General features: G+C 35.8%; 1 protein-coding gene across 1 annotated transcript in view; it reads right to left on the bottom strand.

Annotated features, from left to right (window-relative positions):
- Positions 1–8,605: 8,605 nt before the first annotated feature.
- LOC106939496 (potassium voltage-gated channel subfamily C member 1-like) overlaps positions 8,606–26,650 on the bottom strand; it is a gene marked incomplete at its 5' end in the record, with an annotated part of 45,501 nt that continues 27,456 nt past the window's right edge. Inside the window, one exon of the mRNA XM_015021891.1 lies at positions 8,606–9,182. Within this exon, the coding sequence (XP_014877377.1) occupies positions 9,169–9,182 (14 nt within the window). The remainder of the gene's footprint in view (positions 9,183–26,650) is intronic.

Raw genomic sequence — 26,650 nt, 5'->3', positions numbered from 1 at the left:
GTAAATTCACAAGTAGTCCATTTTTCACTTGTTTTTCTCTTGTTTGAAACAGTCAGCTTTACAGCTTCTTACCATTTATGAAGTTTCCCACATCTAATGAAGCTGAAAATAAGATTTATTGCTTCGAATTCACAGATAGTCCATTTTTCACTTGTTTTTCTCTTGTTTGAAACAGTCAGCTTTACAGCTTCTTACCATTTATGAAGTTTCCCACATCTAATGAAGCTGAAAATAAGATTTATTGCTTCGAATTCACAGATAGTCCATTTTTCACTTGTTTTTCTCTTGTTTGAAACAGTCAGCTTTACAGCTTCTTACCATTTATGAAGTTTCCCACATCTAATGAAGCTGAAAATAAGATTTATTGCTTCGAATTCACAGATAGTCCATTTTTCACTTCTTTCGCTGAGATAAAGCGTTTTTTGCTTCTTGCCTACTGATGTCTTGAAACATTAGATTTAGCACTGATTCCAGTTTGAAACAGCCAGATCAACTGCTTCTCAGCATGTCATCTAAAACGGCTGAAAAATGATTGTAGAGCTGATAATTTACAAATAGTAAGATTTTTCACTTCTTTCGCTAAGATAAAGCGTTTCTGGCTTCTTGGATTCTGCTTTCTTGCAAACATATGATTTAGACCTGAGTAAAATTTGAAACAGACAGATCTGCTGCTTTTCAGCATTTCGGAGCTTTCCAACATCTAATAGAACTGTAGAACTGCGAATTCACAGATAGTTCACAGATAGAAGACATGAAAAAAGACTTCTTCCTGAAAAGGAAGAGCTGAAACTTGTGGATGTTCTGATGCTAGAGTTCAGTGACATGATGAGGTTATAAAACTACATAAATAAGAAAAAGGCTCACAACAAATAAATACAATTTCTTAAAGTCATATTTTTATTTGTTGTTTGATGTTTTCTCATTCAACTGAATGTGTTATTTTTTTCAAACATTTTTTAAAATAATATTCTTAAGTTCTTTTATTCTTCCTATTCTTTAAAACGGTAGTTGATCAAGTAAATCAGCATTCAGTCAGAACTTGGTGTTTTCTTTTACAGCATAGCTGTTTTTATAAGTCTCTTTTCAACATTTGTATTCATTTTCACATGTTTAAAAATAGAAAATGTAAATACCAGGCTAGACATTCAATCAAAATACATTGTGTACAGTGGAAGATACTTTGTACTTTTTTCTCTCGAATGTTTTGACAATATACTCAGATTCAGCATCTTTATTGCATAAACTCATTCATTGGTTGAAGGAAGCCTCTCATCATTAAGGTCATTTATTTTCTGTCTCTTTATTGTGATCACAAAACAGGGCAAACATAGAATTTGTATTTTATTAAAAAATTATAATAGCAGGGCTGTAAAAATAAGGACAAGGAAGCGGCTAAAAGATACCATGAATATGTCAAGTGCTATTCTGAATGTCAGTGCTTTAAGTGGGCCGGTGTGCAACGGTACGCATTAGAAGCACTTTTAAATATTACCCCACAGTGGAATGGGAATTTTGGAAATGTTAAATGAGTCTTAGATTTTCCATTGGTATTATAAATTTTATATGCCCCGTAATAGTAAAAACTCAAGTCTTTCACTTTTTTATGTCTTTAAGGAGCTTTTATTTTATATCTTGAATGTTTTTTTTGTTTGATGTCCATGTTAACTCCATGAGGCTTTAAGTTAATCAAAGTGGCTCCATTACACTTTGAAATTTGTTTCTTTCTCATTTCTGTACAATAATACCATTGATCTATATATGAATAGACAGAACAGCATGTCTTTTGTTCCACTTAAAGCACTGTTGAAATATAACATAAACTGAGACATTCATCTGCTCCATTTCAATCTGCTGTTAAAATCTCCACAAAACTTGTGAAGCTCAATCCATTTGCACACTTTTCTCTGACACTGTGTACTCCTGTTAATCCATAAAATTGCTTTCTCCTCTGACAGCAAAAAGAAGAAGAGACAACTTTTTTTTTATCAGCAGAGGAAAGACTTCCTTTCAAAACAACATTTACATTAAAAGTCAGTTCAGTCCTACACATGCATTTTGGAATGAATCTAAAACACTTTGTAGAAAACAAATTCAAACATAGCATCTTATGGCTCAGGAGCAAGAGACGGAGACATGAATGGGATGAGGTCAAACATTTTGCCTTTCCTTCAACTTGAAGTGATACAGAAGAGAGATTACTGCTGGAACTCATTGCAAATTTTAAAACTAAAAGTCAATTTTATCACAGATACGTTGATTTAAATGTACAATGACAACTGACCAGTGATTTGAAAATTCTGAGTCAAAATGAACAGTGATCATTTAATATATTAGATTATTATCAGGATGTCAGAGAACTTGCATGGGTCACACACGCTTTTGGACAGCTTCACTGTATTTCTTCAGAAAACTAAACATAAGGTAAATTCACTTGAAGTGAGGAATAAACTATAAAAAATGCTTTACAGTGATTTGGAAATAATGGAGTTCCATTATTTAAATGTTTTTCCATTATGATAATTATAATCTAACATATATCATAAGTTAGCTCAAAGTAAAAGCTCATGGCTTAGCTAATTCAACCTAATGGTTACCTCCTGAAAAATAAATTAAAATGTTTTTGCACAAACACACATTTTAACACACATAAAACTAAACACAAATACATTGAGCATAAATGTGAAATGTATCAATGTTGGACAAAACAGATGCATAATGGGAATCTTGTAAACAAACTTACTCTTCTGAAATCTGCCTTCCTTTCACATCCTCTGATACGCCAGATAGTGAGGCTCTTTTTACAACCAACGATGTGACAGAAGATTTTATCTTTTGAAACTTTGAACTTTTTTTTTTTTTTACAAAAAACAACAAATTAAGCTAGGGCTGCACTAGTAAGTCACTACAATCTGAAATTCCTCCACCTTACTGAACTGACCAAGACATTTGTGACACATGACCAGGCGTTTCTTGGAAAGCAATAACCAAAAACTAAACTTAGTTCTTGCATAGGCTTTTAAATATGTTCAGTGCATGCTTTTGTTTCAAAGTCTTTATAGATGCACTTATCGTTCTATTTGTGATCAGTTTTAAAATTACATGCAAAAAAAAAAAAAAAAAAAATCTCACTGATGTTCAGATGTTTTTCTGCTTGAAGCAAATACAGAACAGTATTGTGAGATGAAAACATCCACTTGATAAATTTAACATAAGAGGTTGGAACTTCCTTTTAGATCCTTTAGAAGGTGAAGCACATTGGAGCGGTCTGAAGGGGCAGCTCGATACAGCTTTGACTGAAATATCTACCCTCAAGACTTCAAGTAAAGTTGGACAGATCCAGATCAACAGTTTGAAATAATCAGAATATTCATCTGAAGTTAGTATCAATGATCTTGAAAATATATACAGCAGCATCATAGTATTTCACATTGTATGTCTGATTTTAATACAAAATATTCCTGAGAGAGTTGTTCTCTTTGATTTAGTTAATTGCCATTTGTTATAACCCTCCATACAATACAAAGAAATATGCAAATATAACAGCAAAAATAAAATAACAGCAAAACCAGCAAAATCAATCTTTTATCATTTCATTTAGTTAGACTTGTTGCAAATCAAGTAAATGTTACTGCTTATGTTTAGCAGATATATAGTTTGAAGTTTACAAACTTTAATGGAACTCCAGTTTCCAAACTGGAATCATTCCAGTGTCTTTCTGAAACTCAATGTTTCATCTTGCTTGCAGAGGTATGAGCAGGTTTGCAATTATTCAAATACACAAAGGACACAAATGACTGTTTTCTTAGTATTTACCCAACCAAAATCAACACTCATTTAAATATTTTAAGCAAAGATTTTGTATAAACTTTCATTGCAAAACATTAGGAAATACTTTTATAGCAAGTTTACCAAAAGTACTAGAATTCTAGAAAGACTTCTATAGCCCTTAGCAAAGAAATATTTAACATCCTTTCTTGTGTGTTACTGTCAAGAGATTTTCAATAATTATTTACCTAACTTCCTTAGAGGAGAGCAAGACGCTGGGGAGGAAAATTTAGGTAAGATGTTTTGAAAGTTTGTCTGGTGCAAAATGAAAGATATACACATGATAAAAGAACAAAGAAAAACAAAACAGAATACTGAGACTATTTTCAGGCTCCAGGTCAATTTACCCCTTTGCCAATTTATACCTCGATCCATACAGGAGGTGCCATTTTGGCCCAACTCAGTCACCTGAGCACACTCAGCACACCATTTCATTTACACAACCATTGGGTATCAGGTTATACTTCTAGGTAGTTAAATGTTCTTGCAAATTATAAAGAGAATTTTACATTTATTTGAATGTATTTATCTATTTTCCGAGGACTTAAAGTAGTGGGGATCAGAACTAGGTTTAATAGAAACCTAGTTCTGACCCCCATTTGGGCTTGCTGATTGAAGTATCATTATGTTTCAATATTTTGATCAAATCAAAGTAGACTGCTTCATGTAGACAGATAATTGCATTTTCTTACAGTAGATTAGGACTAGTCTTTGATTATGATTTCAAGTCTAAAGTGACTAAAGTAGTTGTGAATAGTCCCATGATGGGTAGAAATGAATGCATAGTATGAAATGTCCTGTGGTAGATACCCCGTCCTTATATGAAAGGACCAAAAGTACACATTATGCAAAGGCAAAGAGATGAATAGACCTGCACCCTCATTGTTGACATGGACTCTCTCTTTCACTTTCCAAAACAGCTCACACACAGCAACCTCACACAAACCAAACACTACATGATACAGAACATATAAATTGTACAAATCTTCAGGTGAAATTAAAGTATCAAATAATTGCAAAAATAAATGTCTGATATAAAATTGTTTTCAATCTATCCAGAAGGTTGATGAAATGCTGTGGGTAGTTGGCCAAATCAATATCCTCTCAACTTATCAAGTTTTTTTTTGTTTTGTTTTTTACTCAGCATTTCTGCCTCTATTGTTATTGCACAATTTCTTTTCTTATTAATTGCTGTACTTGGGTGAATTAGCAGCTGACAGACCCAACTCATTTCAGGAAAATATACTGTTATCTTTTTAACACGATGAAAACAAACCAATTGGTTTCCACTCTGAGCTGGTAACAAAGCAAAAAAAAAAAAAAAACAAAGCAAGAATTTTCCATTTCCTCTAAACTATTTCACTCACACTTCCTGCCAGAGAGTTTTTGTTTGCACACAGAAAATTCTAAGCTTCTTCAGTTGACTTCATTACACACATTTTTTGCAGTTTTTGGACTCTATTTCCAAAATGTATTTATGATACTCTTGTGTAAGTTATACATAGCTTGAGGAAATTCGTGCCTTTTTCAGGGAAAACCTAAGAGCAAGATCTGAATTTGAATGGAAACCTTACTGCAATACGACTGCTTGTTTGACAATAAATAAAGGAGTTTCTCTGAATGCTGGGAATACATTTCTGTTTATTGGATAACTAAATGCCGTGACTTCATTTGAGGTTTTTTTTTTTTTTTAATTTGTATGTATGGATATCAAGACAAGTTAATGACCCTAGTTTATAAACTGTCTGGCCAAAAAAAATCACATACTCTGATATTTGGTCGGATCGTCTTTAGCTTTGATTGCAGCACATATCCACTGCGGCATTGTTTCGATAAGCTTCTGCAATGTGACAAGATTTATTTCTATCCAGTGTTACAATATTTTTTTCACCAAGATCTTGCATTGATGATGGCTGTGCAAAGCCTTCTTCAGCACATCTCAATGGGATGGACTCTGTTGTGGCCAATCTATGTGTGAAAATTATGTCTCATGCTCCCTGAACTATTCTTTCACAATTCGACCCCCATAAATCCTGGCATTACCTTCTTGGAATATGCCCCTCCCATCAGGGGTGATAGAATAACCTGGTCATTCAGTATATTCAGGTAGTCAGCTGACTTCCTTCTGTGAACACATGCTGTTGCTGAACCTGGACCTGACCAACTGCAGCAACTCCAGATCGTAGCACTGCCCCCACAGGCTTGTACAGTAATTACTAGGCATGATGGGTAATCTGATGCATCCATCACTCTGGAACTCTGAGTAAATTTGGACTCATCAGACCACATGACCTTCTTCCATTGCTCCAGAGTCCAATCTTTATGCTCCCTAGCAGATTGAAGCCTTTTTTTCCAGTTAGCTTCACTGATCAGTGGTTTTCTTAAGGCTATAGATCTGTTCAGACCCAGTCCCTTGACTTCCTTTCACATTCTGCGTGTGGAAATGTTTTTATTTTCACTACATAGGCCGGAGTTGTACTGTTTTTCCTTGATTTCATTTCACCAAAACATTTAAGTGATCGCCGATCACAATCATTCAGGATTTTTTTCCAGCCACATTTCTTCCTTGAAAACAATTGGTCTCCATTTTCCTTCCAGTTTTTAATAATGCGTTGGAAAGTTCTTAACACAGTTTCAGTAGTTTAAGAAAACTCCTTAGATGTTTTCTCTGCTTGATGCATGATTTTACCCTTCTCAAAACAGTCGTCTTTTCCATGACCACAGGATGTGTCTTTAGACATGGTTGTTTAAGAAATGAAAGCTAAATGTAAATTCAAACAGGAAAACTCTTTAGCCTCACCTGTGTCATCTAATCGCAGGTGGATGACACAAGTCATCCACCTGATGGGCTGTTGTTCATACATCACAGCCTATCAGCATAGAACCACGCCTGGTCATAGCCAGTCATCATTCAGTCATCCGTTTATAAGGATCTTCATCCATGACACCATCTGCTTTCCAGCCATGCTCAACCCACCTCCACCCCTTCTCCACCTTTCTGCTCCTGGTTCCTTCAGGCTACCTCCACCACCAGTGTATGAGCCCCCGGGGGAAGACGTCTCAAATCATCATCGCTAATGCTCTTCCAAGCTTATCGCAGTTCACAGTACAATGTCTTCTGTCGGGGTCCGAGCGCCAAGGAACTTTAATTCATTTAAGTCAATAAAACTTTGTATTTGCTATTTTTCTCTTTGTGAGTCACTCCAGGTTGAAATGAGAAGCAACTCATTGCACCAGTAAATAACTTGTTGCCAGCTGAAACATAATTGCCAATGGAGTAATTATCCAATAGGAGGCTCGTACCTGTTTGCTTAGTTAGATCCAGGTGGTGACTGTTTTTTTTTTGTTTTTTTTGGCCAGCAGTGTACTTTGGCAGTAAAACTGAAGGGCTGGAAAAATATTTGAACTAGAAGTTTCAAATGTTAATACTATGCCAGCTTTGTGACATAGATTTGCCTAAAATATTGCCTACACCTGTGTGTTTGATCTTAATTCAGGGTCTTTTTTATGTAACTTGCATAACATATATTATTGTTATTATTGTACTCAAGTTATTAATCCCAGTTCCTGACAAATACATATAAAGTCAAATAAACAAACAGAAAAGCTGTGGTGGGAATATTCCCTTCAGAAATGCATGGAACAGGTTAATACCATAGATATCAGGGTCAGACAGGAAGATCCACATAACGGGACAGCAGACACTTTCAGCTCAGACTCTCAGAATCAGTGATAGCACAGTTTAGTTTAAAATAATATGTTTGCATCCGGTTACTGGCACAGGCACACACAGCTGCCATTGTATAGTCCAAAGTTTGAGTAAAAGCTACAAGAAGGGAAATAGGAAGAACTGCTGTCGGGAGTAAGTAAAAAGGCAGCCATATTGGAAATGAGTAACAGAAGAAGGTACTAGAATATCCTAATATACCAGAACATATATTTGCATTTTTTAAAAGGGTTTTCATGTATGATGTAGCTATCTTTTTTGTAGCAAGCACAGAATTTTTTGAGTATAGGGATCTTACTACATCCAAAAATGAATGATTTGTCAGTACAGTCTGTGGCATTTAAACACAGTTTAAAGTAAACACACTTAAATTTTTAGAATTATTATTCATAAGGAGAGATCAGAATGGCTTACAGGAGTCATGCAAAATATTCATGCTGGTAAACAATGTCTTGAAAAGTCATTGTCATTTTTGTTCCTAGAATAGCTTAGCAGAGATGTTTTAATATTGCTGACAACCTGCTGTCTTCACATTCCGGGAGGAGCATGATCTTCAGGATCTCTGTTCCTCTTCATTTGAAAAAAAGGAAACAGAAGTGCTTCTTCATTCATTATGTCTCCAGAAAGTGCTGTTTTCAGTAGGATATGATCTTTTTTCTTATTATTCTAACAGCAAGTCGTGGGGTTCAAGGCAAAATATGCATTTTTTTCTAAAATTACTAAGTGGAAAAATATATAATATTTCACCCACTGACCTATTCTCTGGATTTTATTCATTCCTCTGATTGCATTTTCCTGTTTTAAATTGTTTCAATTCATGCCATGCAACATTTGCTGGAGATGAGGAGCAGCTTCAATGCTGAGTTGAAGAGAAGGTAGTGAAGGTGGTATGGAAAGATATCATAATGTTGGAAAAAGCAAAAATGATCCAGTTAAATCTTAATCCTCAGTGAAAGACTCTTGCTTGTTATGAGAATTTGAATGAGTTCCTGCTTGTACCATCTGATTTGTCCATCCAAGTGCCTGTCTTTGGTTAAATTCCGTCAAAGTTGGTGAAAATGGAGAATATTAGGACTTTAGGGACATGTCATGAACACATTCAAAATGCACTGCAAGATTGGAGAGATGGCTTGTATTTTCTGAAATCTACTAGACTTCAGTGTTTTCTTCTAGGTCCGGTAGCTGAGTACAGATCAGTAGGGAGTGGAGCAGTAGGAAGCTTAGTTCAGTTTTTATTGTCCTCAGTAGAGCTGAACTGATCTAACAGCTACAGAAAAAAAAGATATGACTGGAGATCCTTCAAACAAAATATGTCATCTGTAAAGCAATAATTATATGGAGCTGTGGAAATAGTGACCTCCAGACCCAACACTCATGATATTCATTTGTGAAGCTTCTTCTGTGCTTCGTTTGCTTCAAAAGTGGAGGAAGGATTTGAAGGGCTCATACCTCTTTTCTGTAGAATATGATAATGGAAATAGTGAGAAAGTAAAACTCCGTTTTTTCACCTTGATAATTTTTCAGTTTCTGCACTGAACATATTAGGGAAAAAGTCGAACAGCAGCACTTGAGATATTTACTGTTGTCCTCTTCATGATGAGAAAGTGTTGGTTGAGTTAGAAGCTCAGCACTGCAAGGAAAGATGAGAAAAAAATCTGTCAGCATCCAAAGATTATAAGCAATAATGCTTGATCCTTCAAACACCAGACTATGGTTCACATTGCCATTTTTGTGGATGGGTAGTCATTGACAGTTCAAAAGTCTAATAGTTAATATTTTTTATAAATGATTTAATACATTTTATTGTTTATTGGATTTATTTTTACACAGAATGAATACCATCCAGGTCTGGTGTAAAGAAAGGTCAGGTCACTAGTGATGATGCAGGTGGGTAAAATAATGTTTTGGTTCGTTTTCACTAACATGGTGACTTAAAATGGTTGAGTTGGCAGCACCAGCCTTTACTAATATCAAACAGATTGTGGACTTATAACAGCATTTTATTTTAAAAGTTAAACACTATCAGGAGCATTGGAAAGCAGTGTTGGAGCTATGTTTTCCTAAGGTTTCATATCTATTGGAACAAAAAGCACACAGAAGAATAGAAACCAAAATCTCTAATTGGCCTTGAGTCACAGAGAGCAAATGAAACTAAATGCCTGCAACGGCTCCGTTCTACCTACCAGATTTAGGATGTTTGAAGCAGCTGGTGCAGCCCTCACCAATCAATGTTTCTATGACTCCATCTAATCCTAAATCCACAGTTGACTGGCAAGATGGTCAACTGTCATTTAGACCCAGAGAGCCAAACAGCAGGGGATTTAGGAGAATCAGTGAGCAACATTGCAATTATTTTATCCACCCTCACATAAAGAAGTTTACTGTTTTATTTCCTCTGCTGTTAAACTAACACCCAGTATGAAACCACATAACATGCAAGTCTTTTTGCCAAAAGCAACAATACTAAATTAGATTTGTTTTCTTGCCATATATAGTGAAGACAAATTTACTGGTGCTCCTGATAAAGATGCATGAAAAAGCATGAAAATAAAATATTTTATTTAGAATCTTTAATTGCAGCAGCATAATCTCAACAACAAAAGGAAGAATCCAACCTTTTTCAAAGAGTACATTTGTTTAGTGGTGACAATAATCCTATATTAACATATTAATACTATAATACTATTAATATACATTAATACTTTGTAAAACTTCCTTTTCCAAACAGGAGAAGTAAAATTTTTTCAGAGTGAGGGGTCTCTGTGGTCCAGGTTTCTCCTCCTCAGATTGCCCTGTGTATGAATGTTGCTAGAAATGAACTCGTCTTGCTTTAATATAAATAAGCACACCTTTTAAAAAAAGAATCTTTTTTTTTTTTTTGCTGACACTGATTTTACATTTAACTACTTGTAAATGAAGCAGAAAATAGCTGCATCTTTAGCTGCAAAGTAAAACATTGTAACTGTCAACACATTCACTTATGTTCTCTTGCTCTTGTGTGTGTCTGAGTTCCAGAATAATAAGTAATAAGCAAGTAGGTCATGTAACATGTTTTTAAGGGATTCAGTGTTTTCTTGAGAAAGTAAAACTCATTTTTTTTCCTCTTGGTCTTTCTTTCAGTTTCTACACTGAAAATATTAGAGTAAAAAACAAATAATTGGTTTTAATCAAATGTTAAAACCAATTATTTCTGAACACAGATCCCCTTCCAGTTCCTTCCCTCCCCCCAATAAATGTAATTAAAGGTTGGAATCTTCTTTTTTCTACAGGCTGATATTATGCAACTACGGCAAAATATTAATTTATTTTAAGGCTGTTTCACATCTTTATCTACTTTATTCAGTAACACTCTTTTTAAATTCCTTGACCAAATGACCAAATGAAATGCAAGCCACAGGTCAGTGGCTGCTAGGCTTCAAAGATGCTGCTGGCAAAGAGTCCATTGTGATATTTACAATGCTAAAAATTATGAAAGACATTTTTACTTTGCCACAGGCATTCAGCTTTCAAATAATTCCCCTAAATTTGTGCAAGATTGCAAGAAAGAAAATGGATTCCTCTTAATATGTAGTTTCCAATGTAAAAGTTGTCTCTGTGTGTGGGTGTGTATGTCCTTTGTGTCAGTACAGTAAAATTAGAGACATTAGTACGACACTCCCACAGAAAACCCAGCATGCAAATACACTATAAACAAAGCTTGATTATGACACAGATTACGTCTGGTTAACCCACAACAAGAATTCAAATGCAGAAGTCGTTGAGGAGGCTGCGCAGTTCTCTGATAAAACAATTAGCAATTGGCAATAAAGTTCAATCTATAAAATTGTTAAATTGTCAGAGTTAAATTTTTAAACCAGAGGACTGCAGCCAACCAGGACCAGGTTGAAGTCCAGAAAAAAAGAAAGAAAGAAGTAAAGAAAGAAAGAAACAAACAGTAGTGAACCTCTGTTGGTGTTTCCCACAATTCTTGTTCAGACCTCACAAACAGTTTTAGCTGCATCACATCAGTGATCATTAATTTGATTTTGTTAGGGTTAGTGTTTGCTCACATGACATTCTGCAATCAATCACCCTGCACCTGTGTGAGATGGAAAAAGCTGAAGTGGCGTTTGGAAAGGCAGTTTGGCCCTGATGTGGAACAAACAGAGGCTATCAGAAAGAAAAGGACTATGAAACATAAAACAAAATGAACGGAAAAGAAAGTGTTACAGCGATACACAACCACAAACACAGGGTGAGGACAAACAACACAAACAGTGCACAATCCAACTGTGGAGTTCACATTCTTACATGATGAAGGGAATTTTCCTTTGTTTCTTTCTGTCCTCCATCATTTCATCACACTTTTCTGTCTTGCCCAGAACTTTTCCTTCTCCATCTCCTCTCTTCGATGTTGCTCAGTTGATAGACTACTCAGAACACATCATTTAAAGCACTTACACCTCGTTACCTCTTCAATAACATTTCACTCTATTTTTTTCATCAGCTTATTTTCTTTTCCTGTCTCCTCCTCAGTTAAATCCCCTTTTAAGTCAGTTTTTTCTATTCATATGCAAAAAGTAGTTCATTTAGCCATTTTATGTAAATGCACTATGTGCATAAAAGGCTGGTGTCTCACAAAAGTGATTTTCTATTATTTGGGATGTGAAGGCAAGGGGACGTCACAAGGAGCAAGGAGCCAGGATACATAGTTGAATAGTGAATGTAAAATAGCATTTTGGAGCAAGGTGACCAGAGCATGTGATAGAAACATGCACAAAAGAGTTAATTTCTTCTTCTCTAGTCTTTTTTTCTATACATACAATGCATAAAGTTGGAAAACATTGCAGAAAGGAATCACAAGGAAAGTATTGGAAAATAGATACCTGAGTTGTCAATGAATAAAAAAAAAACAGTGTAATGGAAAGAAGCTCAACAAACTCTAATGTCAAATGAAAACATTTCATAATTTCAGATATTTGACTTCTTAGTTAAATTCTGTTTCTTATACATACTCACTTCTGGAATATGAATTAAAAGTTAAATTACAATTGTGGCAAAATATTAGTGAATAGTCATACACTCATACAGTATTTTCTGCATTAAAATAATATCTTCTGAATTCACTGCAGTTTAAATGAAACCACAGACACCAGGGCATTACAGACTAACAGTTAGAATGATGTGTCCAAACTATAAATGCAGAAACTTTGGTGAGAAGCAGTCTTGGAAAGAGAGAGTTTTCTTTTTTCGCTTGCAGCAGAGGAGTTGAGATAATTATTTTTTTTTTAGTTTCACTGAATTAGTTCTACTTCTGCTTCTACTTGCATATATCTGAAAAATACATAGCTTTCACAACAGCTCTTGAATAGAAAAGCAAATAAAAATGAAGTATCTCAACATCTATAACAAAGCAGCTTCATAGCAGTTACTAGAAATGGCTCCCCTTCCCTTCCTGAAAAAATAATCTGTCCCTCCCTCACCCATCCCCATTACAGTAGTGAGGTTCATCTGTTCCCACCAACATGCATCATTTCAGCCCCTCCTGTTTCCTCCTGCATTCACTGAGATTACAGTAGCTTTGTTCTGCATGCCAACATATGCTATGTTTATGCGTCCAGACGCACACACTCTTACAGCAGTCTAAATGTTTTATATACACTGCTTAAGTTTTAAACTAAAATACCAAGCTTTCTTACATTATTATTCACATATCTGTAATTGCTGCTTGCGTTGGAAGACCATGCAAATTGTCTACATATTTACAGTGTTGTGACAAGCAGAACCCTCAGGTCAAGTGACTGATGCAGTCATAAGGAACATTTGACCGTAAAGAGACAATGAAAAGTGGGAATTGTATATATCTGTCTATAACAAACAATGTATATAAAAAAGTTTATTTTTTTCTCTTATTTAATCATATGATGCAACTGGCTGTGATGCTATTTTAATGAATGCATACAGCATTGGGGGGACCCTGTTTCTGCTTGTAGCTCCATGTTTTCTAATGGAATATTTATTTGTCAGTCAGTGTTGAATTAGTTGCCCTTTCATTTAACTGTCCTCTGCAACAGAGTCTGTAGCTTTTTTAGGTTGTATCATTATAATAGATATGAACTCATTTTCTTCACAAGTTGAAATCACATTGTAGCCGTAGCTCTGATCTCAGTATGCAACTTTAACTGGATTTTAAAGATCTGCATTTTAAATGCATTTAATAAAAGCTCTGCTTTAATAAAAAAATCAAGCTCTTCATTTATCAAATCATCCTAAACTGTGTTCTCAGGTGTCAATAAGGAAGAAATTTGTATTTTTTTAAACTGTTTTCATTAAATTTCATATATATATATATATATATATAGTAAAACCTTATTCTCTCTCTCCCAGAACACCTTAAGAGCATGAGTGATGAATGTAAGAGCAGGAGTCGGGGCAGCTCAGCTTCCTTCCATCACCATTACTTTATGGCCTGTTGCAGAATTTCTGCACAACAATCTTGTGTAAAAAGAGAAACCTTTAGAAGTCTTTATAGAGAAAAATTATGACAAAGATGTTGAGACAGATTAATCCTAATGAATGCCAAAGTAAATGTGAAAACAATTATCTCTTGGTGTCTTTCTTTAAGACTAAAAAAGCAAAAGAAACAAATCCAGGTTGGAAAATATGGATGCATCTTTGTTGAGAGGTAGATGCAGGTCAGGGCAAACTCTGCTATCCTTTTAATCTCAGCCATTTTTCAATATTCTTCCTCGTTGTTCCCTTCTTCTTTTCTGGTATTTGGCGTCTGCTCTTCTACCATGGGCTGTCACTCCAGTAGCCATTCATGGTGCCTCCGACTAAGCAGTCGCAGCCGGAAAAAAAAGACAAGATGGACAGACAAAAGAGGGAAGGTAGGGTTTGGGGTAAAGTTTGGGATAAAAACAGGGAAAGACAGAGAAGCCAAAAAGGGAGAAAACTAAAAATACTGATTCTTTTTGCAGATTCAAGTAGTAATGCTATGGATGGCAGTGGCGGTAAGTGAAATGTCAATCAACTCAGACCTGAGGAAAACCCAGCTTCTCATCCTGATGCTGAGCTGCATGTACTGAACACATAACATAAAGTCAGTTAAAGTCAAGGGTAACCAGGGCAACCACTGGCTTCTGTTGTTAACGTCCAACCTCAAGCTGATGGCTCCAACACAGGATCTATCCTGAACCACAAATATAGACTCTGCTTACACTGCCTGGCACTGAAAGTGTTAAACTACAACACAAAACAGAAGATGTAAAAGAGAACTTCATGAGAAAACTGATCTCCCTGTTGCTTGTTTTAACCAAAACTATACTTTGTCTCCAAACTCACAAACTGACCAATTAACTTTAAACATTACTTGATTTTATAAGATTTTCCATATGGCATACATCTTGGATTAACAGCAATTTGACTAATACCATCTCCTTATACTTATAGATCCATCCAGGTGATGACACTCTGACTCTTTAAAACCTAAACTAATCATTGTATGACAAATTCAGGTTTACAAAGAAATAATACCAGCAGGTTTTACAGCTCAGTGTTTGGAGGAGAGCTCAGGTGAGAGGACAGTAGATGGTGGGTGAAGTTCTGGAAGAAATCTGTTGTTACAGTGAAGGCCGAGCTAAACATGTTCATATGTTGTAATCACGTTTGCTTTCATTTTTCCCCAAGTGAATAAAATGAATGTTACATGCACCAGCTCTACAGTGTTAATCCCTTTTGACAGTGATTCCCAACAATTGGCTTGTGACACTTTAGAAGAAAAAACATAATAGCCTTACTTATTAATTATTTATTGCTTGATTCAATATGGAATCTTTGTAAAATGTCATGATTAACAATATATTAGTTTCTATAACTTCTAACTCAGAGATATTTTACACCCCTCAGAGTTTGGGACTCTAGAGAAGCAGCTATCAAGTACACCTACAGAGGAAATGGGGAGGAAGTAGAAGCAGAGCTCAAGCTTGTTGTGGAGGCTTTTAGTTGATCAAATTTCTCTCTGGCCTCTCTCAGTTTACAGCAGTTTTATATTACAAGGAAAAATTTTACTCTGCCAGCTAGGTGTTTTTAAGGTGCTGAGTTTCGAGGATGTATGACTAATTGCTTTTACTTTATTTAGTTTACTAATGGGTATTCTATATGCAGTTATTTCAAAAACGTACAGTTTACATACCATAGTTATTGTGTTTGCTGAAGTCTTAGCATTATTTTTCTTCACAGCTACTCTTTAGCATTGAGTGACAGGGCAATCAGCAACAGGCAAGGATTAGTATAAGGTAACTAGACAACTAAGTTATTCTCAGTGTTAACTAACCAAGACCTGTTTGTAGGTAAAGTGTGTTTGTGGAAATTGTATTTCCAAATACAATTGCAAAATGTAATTTTTTGTCTTAGATCTCTCTATAATTAAGGATTTCTGAAGCAAATGTTTTAGAGAATGCAATGAAGGACAAAAGAACAACTTATAAATTCTTATAAGCTTATAAGCACTTCTTCATTGTTATTTCTTTTGTGTTATTTGCATGTAGTCTTTTCTTTTTGGGTGAGCTACAAGATGGATGGGATGGGGGAGTGACATCGCCTGAGGCCAGACGGCTCAAAGGTCTCGAAGGTGGAGTTGGTGATTGGAGTGAGTCGCAGAGGACCCCCCGTCATCCCGGAAATGTTATTTAGGCTGCGTGACTTCTCATAACCTGTGACTAGATGACATGCAGAGGCCAAAAGGTAATGGTTAAATCAGGGTGAAGATGATTCACAACAGATATCAGAAGGTGAGGGTGTTAATTATATACAAATGGTTTGGAATGGAAAACCACAGTTAAATAATGTTTTCATCGATGTTATGTTATGACAGCATTGCACATCAAATACAGCAAGAATAAACCATTTGTTAGAGTCAGAAGCATATTAAAATGAAATAAAGTATAAAATCAATAAAAGTAATCCCAAAGAAACCCAATGCGAAACACATAACACATGTTCCAGAGTGAAAGAAGGATTTTTGAAAGAAAGACAGATGGATGGAGGGACAAACAGATGGAGAGACAAACACAGACAGACAGAGACAGGACAAGCTGTCAGTTGCCATTATATTAATGAACTAACTAGAGGTGGCACACTGCTGACCAAACAAAACATTTATATTTAAGGGGGTTTTGCATTGTAGAACAAAATGTTTTAAGTAACATATTTTAACATATTTTCACTCTACATCCACTATATTAGTTTAGATTCTTAAGAACACTGTAACAGCACTTTAAAAGGAAATCATATTGAGCAAAACACAAACAGTAATACATCCTTTACAGATTCCTCGTTACATTTTTCCTCCCAGCTCTTTTGGCCACTACAAAAGTTGGAAGAACTCACCCTGAAAAACACAAATCAAGACGGAAGTACAGACAGAGAGACAGGAAGACAGACTGACCATCAAACCAATTACAGGCTTGCAGTAAGCAATATTTTTGTCCTGCATCTGATGATCATATTCAGATTAACTGTCAGAACATTTTAAAGGGACATTTAAAGCATCACACATTTTGATTTCCAGAAAATGTCAAAACTACTCAAAACAAAGATATGAGCGGGCAATGCTTGATTTTCAAAATTCCTTAAAGTTTTCTGATTTACATTTCATGTGTTTGTTTCTTATGAGCAAACAAGTTCAGGAGGACTTTTTAAAAGTGAAACTTATTAGTTAAGTTTACAATACAACGTTTGGGCACAAGTTTGTCTCTTCAGTTTAAAGCCATTTTAGTCAAGGAAGTACAGTTTTAAGAGTTTTATGCATTTGGCTGTTCATGTGCAAAAAGCATTTCTGAAATGAAGAAAATAACCAAAAACAATGAACAGTGAAGACCAATTTTGAATTTGTATTGCTTGAATTGTGAAAAGCTGACTTGTTCAGATGAAACTTGAAAACTTTAGTTTCAAACACTGTATTCCTCTGTTTCAGGAGGCAGCGTAAGTAAGAACAAAAAAAGTGTTCCATTTGGTCACATTCTGTTGAATCATACACAAATTGTGGTTGAATTGTATTGTATCAAATCAAATCTGTGACTACTGATCGTATATTGGATTATTGTTAAGCAGCAATGTCTACATACATTAAAGACAAAAGAGTTTCAGACTGACTCGAGTTGCTCTTAAGTTGGAAAAAATAAAAGACTTCAGACTCGCAGACTTTGGAGCCTTGACTCTGGCTGTTGGTCTGAGACAAAGACTCAGACCAAGACTTTGTATCTCATGTAATGAAGACTGAAATGAAGCCAGTATGTGAGCTGTAGACTGCTCATCTGGCACATGTTTTACTGTGAAAGGATGACGGTGTTATTGGACAGTAACGCTGGTAGAATATGGAAATTAACGGTTCATAGAAATCTGTTCATGTTAGTTGTAGCTTGACAAGTGAATACTAAATTAAGTGATTGAATCAATTATGAGACGAATTAAATAGCAGTGATAAATCAGCCCTTATGGGAAGCCAATCTTCCTCAGCAAAGGTCTAAATATAAGCCACTGTCCTCTTCTGTTCTCCTGTTAGAGGTTTGGCTGACTGACCTGTCCACCAGGTCATGTCTGCATGTTTACAGTTAAGAATAGTCACCCCACTGATGCCATCTACCCAAATTTCTTGCTATATTCAGCAACATTTCAGACAAAAAAATCAGTATAAGTTGGAATCGGCAAGTCAGGTTTTTTAAAACTCAGTAACTGGTGATTGACCAGAAAACTGCAATCAGAGCGCCCCTAAAAAAAACATAATTTCCCCAGCACTAGTGATACAACTTTATTTATAAAGCACTTTCAAAACAACAACAAAGCGCTGTATAGAACAGAATACTCAAAATATGCATAGGACAAAAGAAAATAGACTATAATCAAATCAGTAAAAGCTCAAACTGATACAACAGAAAAAGTTTCAAAGTGTGTCAGAGGCCAAGGAACAAAAAAACGTTTTCAGAAGAGTTTTAAAAGTGGACAATGAAAGGTCACTTCTGTTATGTAAAGGTAGATCACATTAGCAGACATTCTCTCTGCTAAGCTAGCGCTAACATTACATGGACATAAAACCCTTCAAACCAAACCATACTGATTGCAATTTATAAGGAAGGAGTGGACAATATGAAGACAGGGATATTAGCGTGTGTTAACTTTATTACTCATTCATCATTACAAAGGAATTAACAGTTTAAACTTTTTTTGATTCATCCAGAGATTCAACATCAACACGTTTGAATCTCTGTGTTATTTTTATTATATCATATTTCTTAGGGCATAAATGCCTGTTTCTTTTCCTAATGGAGTAAATATCATAATTGAGCAATTTTCAAAGTAATACACCTTTGCTTTTAGCTGATAATTTGGATGGTGAATAAAATGCTATCAAAATATACATTTTAATAAATATAAAAAATAGTTATCAAATATTCATGAGGTAATGTAGGCCTTAAGACAAACTGGTGTGGTACCCTAAACCACAGACTTGGAGGTGCACTAATGTTGTGAATGTAATAACAGAATGGCGTTAGAGACTTAAAGCTTGACTCTGACTTGTAGTGAAATACTTGAGACTTGACTTGGACCAGGGGTCCTCGCATCCAGTTTCCTGCAGCTTTCAGATGTGTCTCTGCTTCAACACACCACGGTGAAATAATGAGGTTATCAGCAGGACTCTGGAGAGGTTGACTGGACACTGAGGAGGTGATTGAGGTGTGTTGGACCAGAGACACACCGACCCTCCAAGTCTGGACTTGAAGACCCCTGACTTAGACTTTCTGCTTAACAACTTGAGGAAATGACTAGGAAAAACATCTCTGCTACAGAAACTAAGAGAAAAATACTATAATAAAACAAACTTTTTTTCTTCATAATAATGCATCACTGTGCATAATGTATTTGTAAATTGACAAGCAAAATGTTTGCAATAAGCAAAGGAGATTTTACAAACAAACCAAACTAAGTGACAGGCATGTCATGGCCACAATCCTGTGTTAGTTAGGTCAACGAAAATAATGACGGCCTTGTTTGTTGCCTTATGAGTCCTCATCTTATAAAAATTGTTTTGCTTTGGCATGCGACCACTTGGCATAGCGTACAAGGAGCAGCTGACCTTTAAAAAGCACAGTCTGCAGGTAGCTTCTATCTAGAGGTTTCTAGCATTTGTTCAGTTCATTCAAGGCTCTTAGCATGTCTAAAACTAACTCATTAACCTTGTAGCGCAAACCTTAAAGTGACCAGATTGTTCAGTAATGCCATAGTAAGATGAATACAAGCAAATGCAAAATAATATTAATACCTGCAGGTATTATTGCACATGACTTAAGCCACAATGTTAGTTCTGGCTTCATAAGATTTTTTTAACGGTTTGACAAGTTTCACCACTTATTCTCTTCATTAATGGAAACGCAAGAGGCAAAGCTTTTAATCGCAGCAAATCTGCAGTGCTGTGACATGTACATACCTCCACTGGTCAGACTTTAGTAACACAACGAAGAGGAAGAGACTGAGGAGGATAGCCTGAAGATGGAATGATACACCAATGTTAGATGTTTATGGGGAAAAGACGACACTTGGGAAGATACAGAGGATAAAGCAGAGCCCTTCAAAAGCAACATGGGCCAATATAAGACTGGAAGAAAGAGTGAATATGCTCATTGTGTGATAACACAATTAATCCAGAAACTGTTTTCCTCTTTGATTTTAGGAAAATGTAGTTTTAGTGACAAACAGACCTTTTTGTGCCTCTATTCATCACTTGATAATTATTTGGCCTTTTACTATAGTAAAGATTTCTGTCTATAGATTGATTTAGTGTTCTGCTCAGTGTGTATCTATTTAGTAATTCTTAGTAACTTGTTTTCCTTTACTCAAATGTTTTTATCCAGTAATCACCTCCTTAGTGTATTTGTCAGATCGTCAAACTCCTGTAGCTCTTTGTCCCTCATGTTCCTGAGTGTTGATTGTTATTCCACCTGACTCTAACTTTCTGTAAGCTTTGGACTCAGTCGTCTTATTAAAACATTCCTCATTCCTCCTTTTTGATTCTCAATACATCACAGAGTATCATTCAGGGGGACTGACCCAAATCAATTCTGATTGTTATGTATGATTCTCCTGACCTGACCTTCTGTTTGATTAAGTGTTATATACAAATAAGAATCCTGGATGTGGCTGAATTTATTTTTTACTTCTATGCTTTGAATATCTCATAGAGCATTGTTTAATCCATTATCTTAAATTTAGAAAGTCTATCGCAGCTACCAAATCTATCAAGACGTGTTCCTCTGGCTAAACTGACAAGCCAGCGCAAAAGAGAAATGATCAGAGGGTAACCATGGTAACTCTAGAGGAACTGCACTGTTTGAGTTTCTCTACACTGTATCTCAGGTAACCATTTTCTAATTACCCTTGAGCTAAGATTTTTGGACTTTCCAATGTCTGAAAGGAAACTTCTTCATGTGCATTGTGTGCAACACTTCCTTCTCTGAGTAAAAATAATCAGTCACATGACTTTGACTCATTTGAAATAATTTTGAGCTAAAACAAAATTGGAAGCAGGTGGGATTTTATTCAGAAATAATTTCAAGAGTTTTCAACTTAATGCAGCTGACTCTCAACAGTGGCTACATGCAGGTTACAGACTTGATGCAGTCTGCTGAATTTCCTTAGACATAACTTTGAAACTGTCTCTATGATTGGTTTGAATTTCGAGACAGGTAGTTTCTTTTAAAAAGTATGTAAAGCTAGAAATACTAAATACTTGATAACTGATAAAAAAGAAAGAAAGAAAAATCACAGTTTTAGACAGCTTTGTTGGGCAATAGGGTTTTTGAAGTAGCACTTGAAAAGCAAAAGAAATTTGACTGGCATGTTGTTAAGAACTCCTACAGTGTGCTCAATTTACATTAACATTTAAAGAAAAACTAACTACCAATGCAGACAGATGTCATTATATTTTCTGAGTTGTTCTGATTCTGATCTGTGATGTAAGCTAAGTTCAGTCAGTTATGTGGTTTGTCTGTCTTTCTTTCTCCCTTTTGCTTGTCAAACTGTTGATCTTGCCAGATTGTGTCCTAACTGACCCAGTTACCAAATATGAAGGTACACTGTAAGAAAAAAAAAAAAAAACATCTCTGATTTACAGTAAAATACCAACAGCGGTGGTTGCCAGAATTAGTTAGTTATGACATACGGTAAAACTTTGGCAACTCCAGCTACTGGTATTTTACAGTAAATGTTTTTGTTTTGTTTTTTGTTTTTTAACAGTGTAATATATTTGTAGCTTTTCTTCTTTAAGTTTTACTTTTGCATACACAACTTTCATTTTTCCTCAGAAGTCTGTCTTTGCTGCAGAATGCAGATAAGATACACATAAATTGTTTTTTTAGGAATGAAACAGTTTACTAGATTGTCATAGGTATAAATTTTGTTTCACCTTTTGAGGTTTTTTCAAATTATTTCCATGTATATAAAATTATAGTTAGTTGAAAAATGTTTGTAATGATGCCATCATTCCATTCATTATCTCTACCAGCTTGCCCTTGCAGGGTCGTGGGTTACCTCGCACATATCTCCAGGTGGGCTTTGTGTCAATAAATGCTTCAAATTGTGCTTAACTTTTTTTTTTCAATATTGAAAGGTGTAAGCTGCAGTTGCTGTTAAGTGGCAGCTTACAAATAGTAAAAAAATAAAATGTATGACAAAAAAATGTCATAACAGAAAGGACATGTTGCACTAGACTTTCTTTGGATAGAAACACTATTTGGCCTCAGGTTTCATCTGTAAAATGTGCACAATGCATCCTTTACTCTTCTTCCAAAGGGAGTTTATTAACCATGTAACATGTGGCCAGAACAGATCACCAGCTGGTTAAATTAGGAAGCCTCCACAAGTGACAAGAATTCAAAAGGCGGGAGCAAGAACAGAACTGAATAGAAGAAGCATTTCTAAGAAGAATAAAGTCCAGTTGCCTTTTGTTGAGACAAAAAACTACAAATCACTGTAGATGCACCTTGATGAACTTATGTGCTATTTATAAATGGAGACAACATGTTGATGCAGTGGTCCCTAGTGTTGTGGTCTTTGGAACAATTTCACTTAATCTGTCTGACCCTAGAGGCTGATATGGAGCCAACACTTTTACTGGAAACAAGCTGGACCAGGATGGCAAGAAAAGCAGGTTCACACTCCATGTGTGAGATGCCAATATGAAAGTCGTTTGGGTTTGAGATGGCTTGTGCTGACAAGAAGAAGGTAATTACAGTTTGATTGCATAACAGTGTGAAAAAAAACCCTCAAAATATTTTATGCCACAGAGAAATGTTATAAATGAAGCAACATGATTCCACCAGTGCACACAAACACCTTATGGCCCTGTAAAAACCTTTGTCCAAAGTTTACATGGGCTGTCACAGCAATCTTAGGTTGTAGGTAGCAAACTTCTGTGATACTTAAAGGGGCGGTATTATGGGTTTTCCAGGCACTAAGAGCCATTTTATAGTACAATCAACAAGCTATGCCACCATCAGTTGTTATAAAATTTGATTTCTTAATTTAATGCCTTGAAATTGACCTTTGTCTCTTTAAGAAGCTTCTGCTCTTTTTGACACTCTGCTTTCAGCATGTCATCATAACAATGCCTTTCCATTATGCCATTTGCAGCCGTTCTAAGGAGCGTTGCACTGAGAAGTAATTCATATGATGAGCTCAGCAGATGCTCAGTTCCACCAGCTGTTCACTAACTGCTGCTGTCACTAGTCTGGTGGAGCTGAGAGGCAGCAGCTGGAGACAGCAGTTCCAAGGAGGAGCTCTGTGAGCGCAAACATTTAGGGATCCCTGAATGGTTTCCATGGGAGATTAAAGGATTCCTCAAACATGTATGAAATAATGTTGTTTTGATATAACATGATCAAAACAGCACTCCAGGTATGTTTTTGATGACATTATGACATGATGTAAAACTCATATTACCTCTCCCCCTTTAATACTTAAAGCTTTATTAGGCAGGTATTCATGAGCAATAACTGAGACTGAAAACTATTTAGCTATTACTTTTTTTATAATCAGGATAATTTAGGTCCACCTTACCTTAACTTGGATATAAATTACTAACTCTTAACAATTGCACTAGCATTTGTTAATGTAGTAGCCAAACCAAACCCATTGTTGCACAACAGCTTTGACTGTGCAGTGAGTGCAATGATATGCCAATAGCAAAAGAAACATTCCCAGGTCAAAAGATACAGGAAATGCAGAAAACTGAGCATTTTGAAGCCGCATATTACACTAAAATGTTGAAAGAAATGATTGTTATCGAGAATTATTTTTCTCTTGAATTGGTAATTAAAGCAACAACACTTCTAATTGATCATCAATGAGTGTAAACACACTGATTGAGCAATGAAAACAGTCCCACTCAGAGACTCTTATGACCACACAGTTCATATCTGTTGAGTTAAGGGATATTAGCCAACATATAGATTTGTCCACACCACTTAAGCTCAGATTGAACAGGCCGTACAAACTGCAAAACCACTTCTGTAGACAAACAGCAGGTGTGTGAAAAGACTTCCAGACTTTCTCAGGAAAAATGGATGGATGGGGCCAGAATAAGGAGCTTATCTAGAAAGAACATTATCACATGAAAAGAGCTAAATTCTTCAGCCTGCTATTGCCTGTGTACCGCAGTAGTGCCACAGTCACATTGCTGCATCTGATTCAACAAAGACAAGCACAATATGTTGCAGATGCAGAGAGTGCATTGCCACAAATGATGCTGGCCTGAGTGGTGAAAGTGATAACTGGAGGTCATGAGACTAGACTTCTTCTGAGGAATAGAGACACCTAAAGTTTTCCTTAATCCTTAAATCAGAAAAGGAAGTATTGATGAATTTATGTTTGTGGTAAATGTGTATGTTAGTAATTTGAGTTCAAGTTCAACTATTTATGGACAGCTTGTCATGATCCGTGTTTTTCTGTCCTGTGTTGGTTTAGCTCTCTTTTTCAGTCCTTAGTTTTTCAGTTGCTACCGGTAATTAGTTGTGTGCTAACTCTCTGCCGTGCTGCCTGTTCTGGACTGTTGAGCTTTCTTCATTAAATCCATCATCATCTTTATCACAACCTGGGTCTCTGCGTCTCTCCTCACCACCTCGCAACCACCACACCTGACACAGCTTCAATGTATTGATAGGGGCAGGAACAGCAACTCCTGAGGGCATGACATTCCCTATGCAGCTGTGGTTTGTGAGCAGTCTATCTTAAACCAAAGATGGGCAGGAGGACGTTGTAGTGATAGTGTCACTACTGTGATTTGTAATTATGACATCACAAATACAAGTCAAAGTGGTGATTTGTACATCACCAGATATAAAGTTATCTTCCTTTACTCTCATTGTGTTGATGGAAAATGTACCTATGTTATTGTACAAGACACTTAATATTTCAGCACTTAGAAGAACCTCAATAAAATCTAGCCAGGAGACGCAAAAGGCTTTCAAGCCTTCAGGCTGAAGGCCAGTCTTTACTTAGCATTGGATGAAAGGGTGAAAGGTGTTTTCTGATGTGGATTATGATTTTTAAAAAGTGACTAGTAAGCATTCTTGGCCTCATTTCTTTCTGAGCACATGCAATTTTGACAGAGGGGTGTTACATTTAGCCAACATAAACCACAAATACAAATACAAATCTCATTTTATGAGCTTATAAATTGAACAAGTTAATCCCAGAAAAAAAAAACACTCCCTCATATGCACTGTATATAAATCAGTATGCATAATGTTGCGACTTTTTGCCACTCTGGTAGATATTACCATATTACTGCCCAATCCTAGTGTTTTGTCATCTAATAATGGCCTGTTGAGCACAACAGCATTCATGTTCTATCCCAAAAAGACAGTGAAAACATTTGGTGCTTCATCAGCAGGTCTTTAAAACACTTCAGTCTGCACAATTTGCCCTAATCAATTTGAGTCAATAGGACATCTTGGACTGCTGTTTCAGCTGTAAGATGAAACTTGTGTTCACTATCAAGAGATGGAACATGAAATCAACAAACCAATCTACAGCACAGTAGTTGTTTTCACTCTGGAACCCTTCCCAAAACAAACATGCACAGTTAAAGTATTTTATTTTTGTTTTTCCATTTTTATTATTAGTATTCCTACCTCACGGTGTTGCTTCTCTCTTCATTTGCTATTATAAATCTAATCAGAAATCTGGTTGTCTTCTTTCTCTTTGCTTAATGTCATTTGCATACTATGGGATAATATGCTATATGGGCACGTGTTTTGGGACAGTCTTTACCCTAGCTGTAAGTACCAGAGTGAGAAGAGGCTGGGTGTGAGGAGGAGAAGGAGGAAGAGGAAGAAGAGAAGGAGAAAGGAAAGATCACTACATACAAAACACAGACGATGACAAAAAAAGGGACAGATGTAGAGACAAAAACAGAAAAAGACAAAAATATGACAGTGTAACTCAGACTAACAAGTAAATGTTTTAATTCACAATCTGACACACATCCTGTAAAAGGAGATACATGAAAAACATAAAAATGACAACAACAACAAAAGCTCACATTAGACAAGCATCTGTTTTACTTGGATTTTTTTGCTTACTGTAAAAAATTCCTTTGCATAACAGGGACACAATGAGAGTGTGGTTAAGGTTAGGTCAATATATTTTTCACATTGTTAAAAACTTTTGTAATCTTTTAATTTATTTTATTTGTTGGTGAGGTTGATGCTGTTAACTTTGTGTTCTCCTGCAGAGTATCCCTTTCATCTTTTAATAAAACTACCGAAGTATTTTACACTGAACTGCATACCTATTCTATATATCAAAAACTATTTGGTTACTTTACCCACTGCTAACTTTACACACACACCCTTTGCCACTATAACAAATTATCAGGGAAGGCTATGTTTATAGGAATTATTGCCTTCTACTTGAATATACCAAATGTGCTCTATTAGGTTGAGGTAAGGACAGTTTCTTCAACAGAAAATTCACTCATCCATATCTTTGCAGAACTAGTTTTCTGGTGTAGAGACAGCTCTAGATGTTTTGGTGCCCTTCCTTAGTGAATGTAATGTTTTGCTG

This window comes from Poecilia latipinna, unplaced genomic scaffold, assembly GCF_001443285.1.
Source record: "Poecilia latipinna isolate Pla-1442-1.1 unplaced genomic scaffold, P_latipinna-1.0 Scaffold2892, whole genome shotgun sequence".
In the NCBI taxonomy this organism is placed as follows: domain Eukaryota; kingdom Metazoa; phylum Chordata; class Actinopteri; order Cyprinodontiformes; family Poeciliidae; genus Poecilia; species Poecilia latipinna.
The sequence above is the reverse complement of the archived record's forward strand: the minus strand, read 5'-3'. Positions and strand labels throughout refer to the sequence as shown.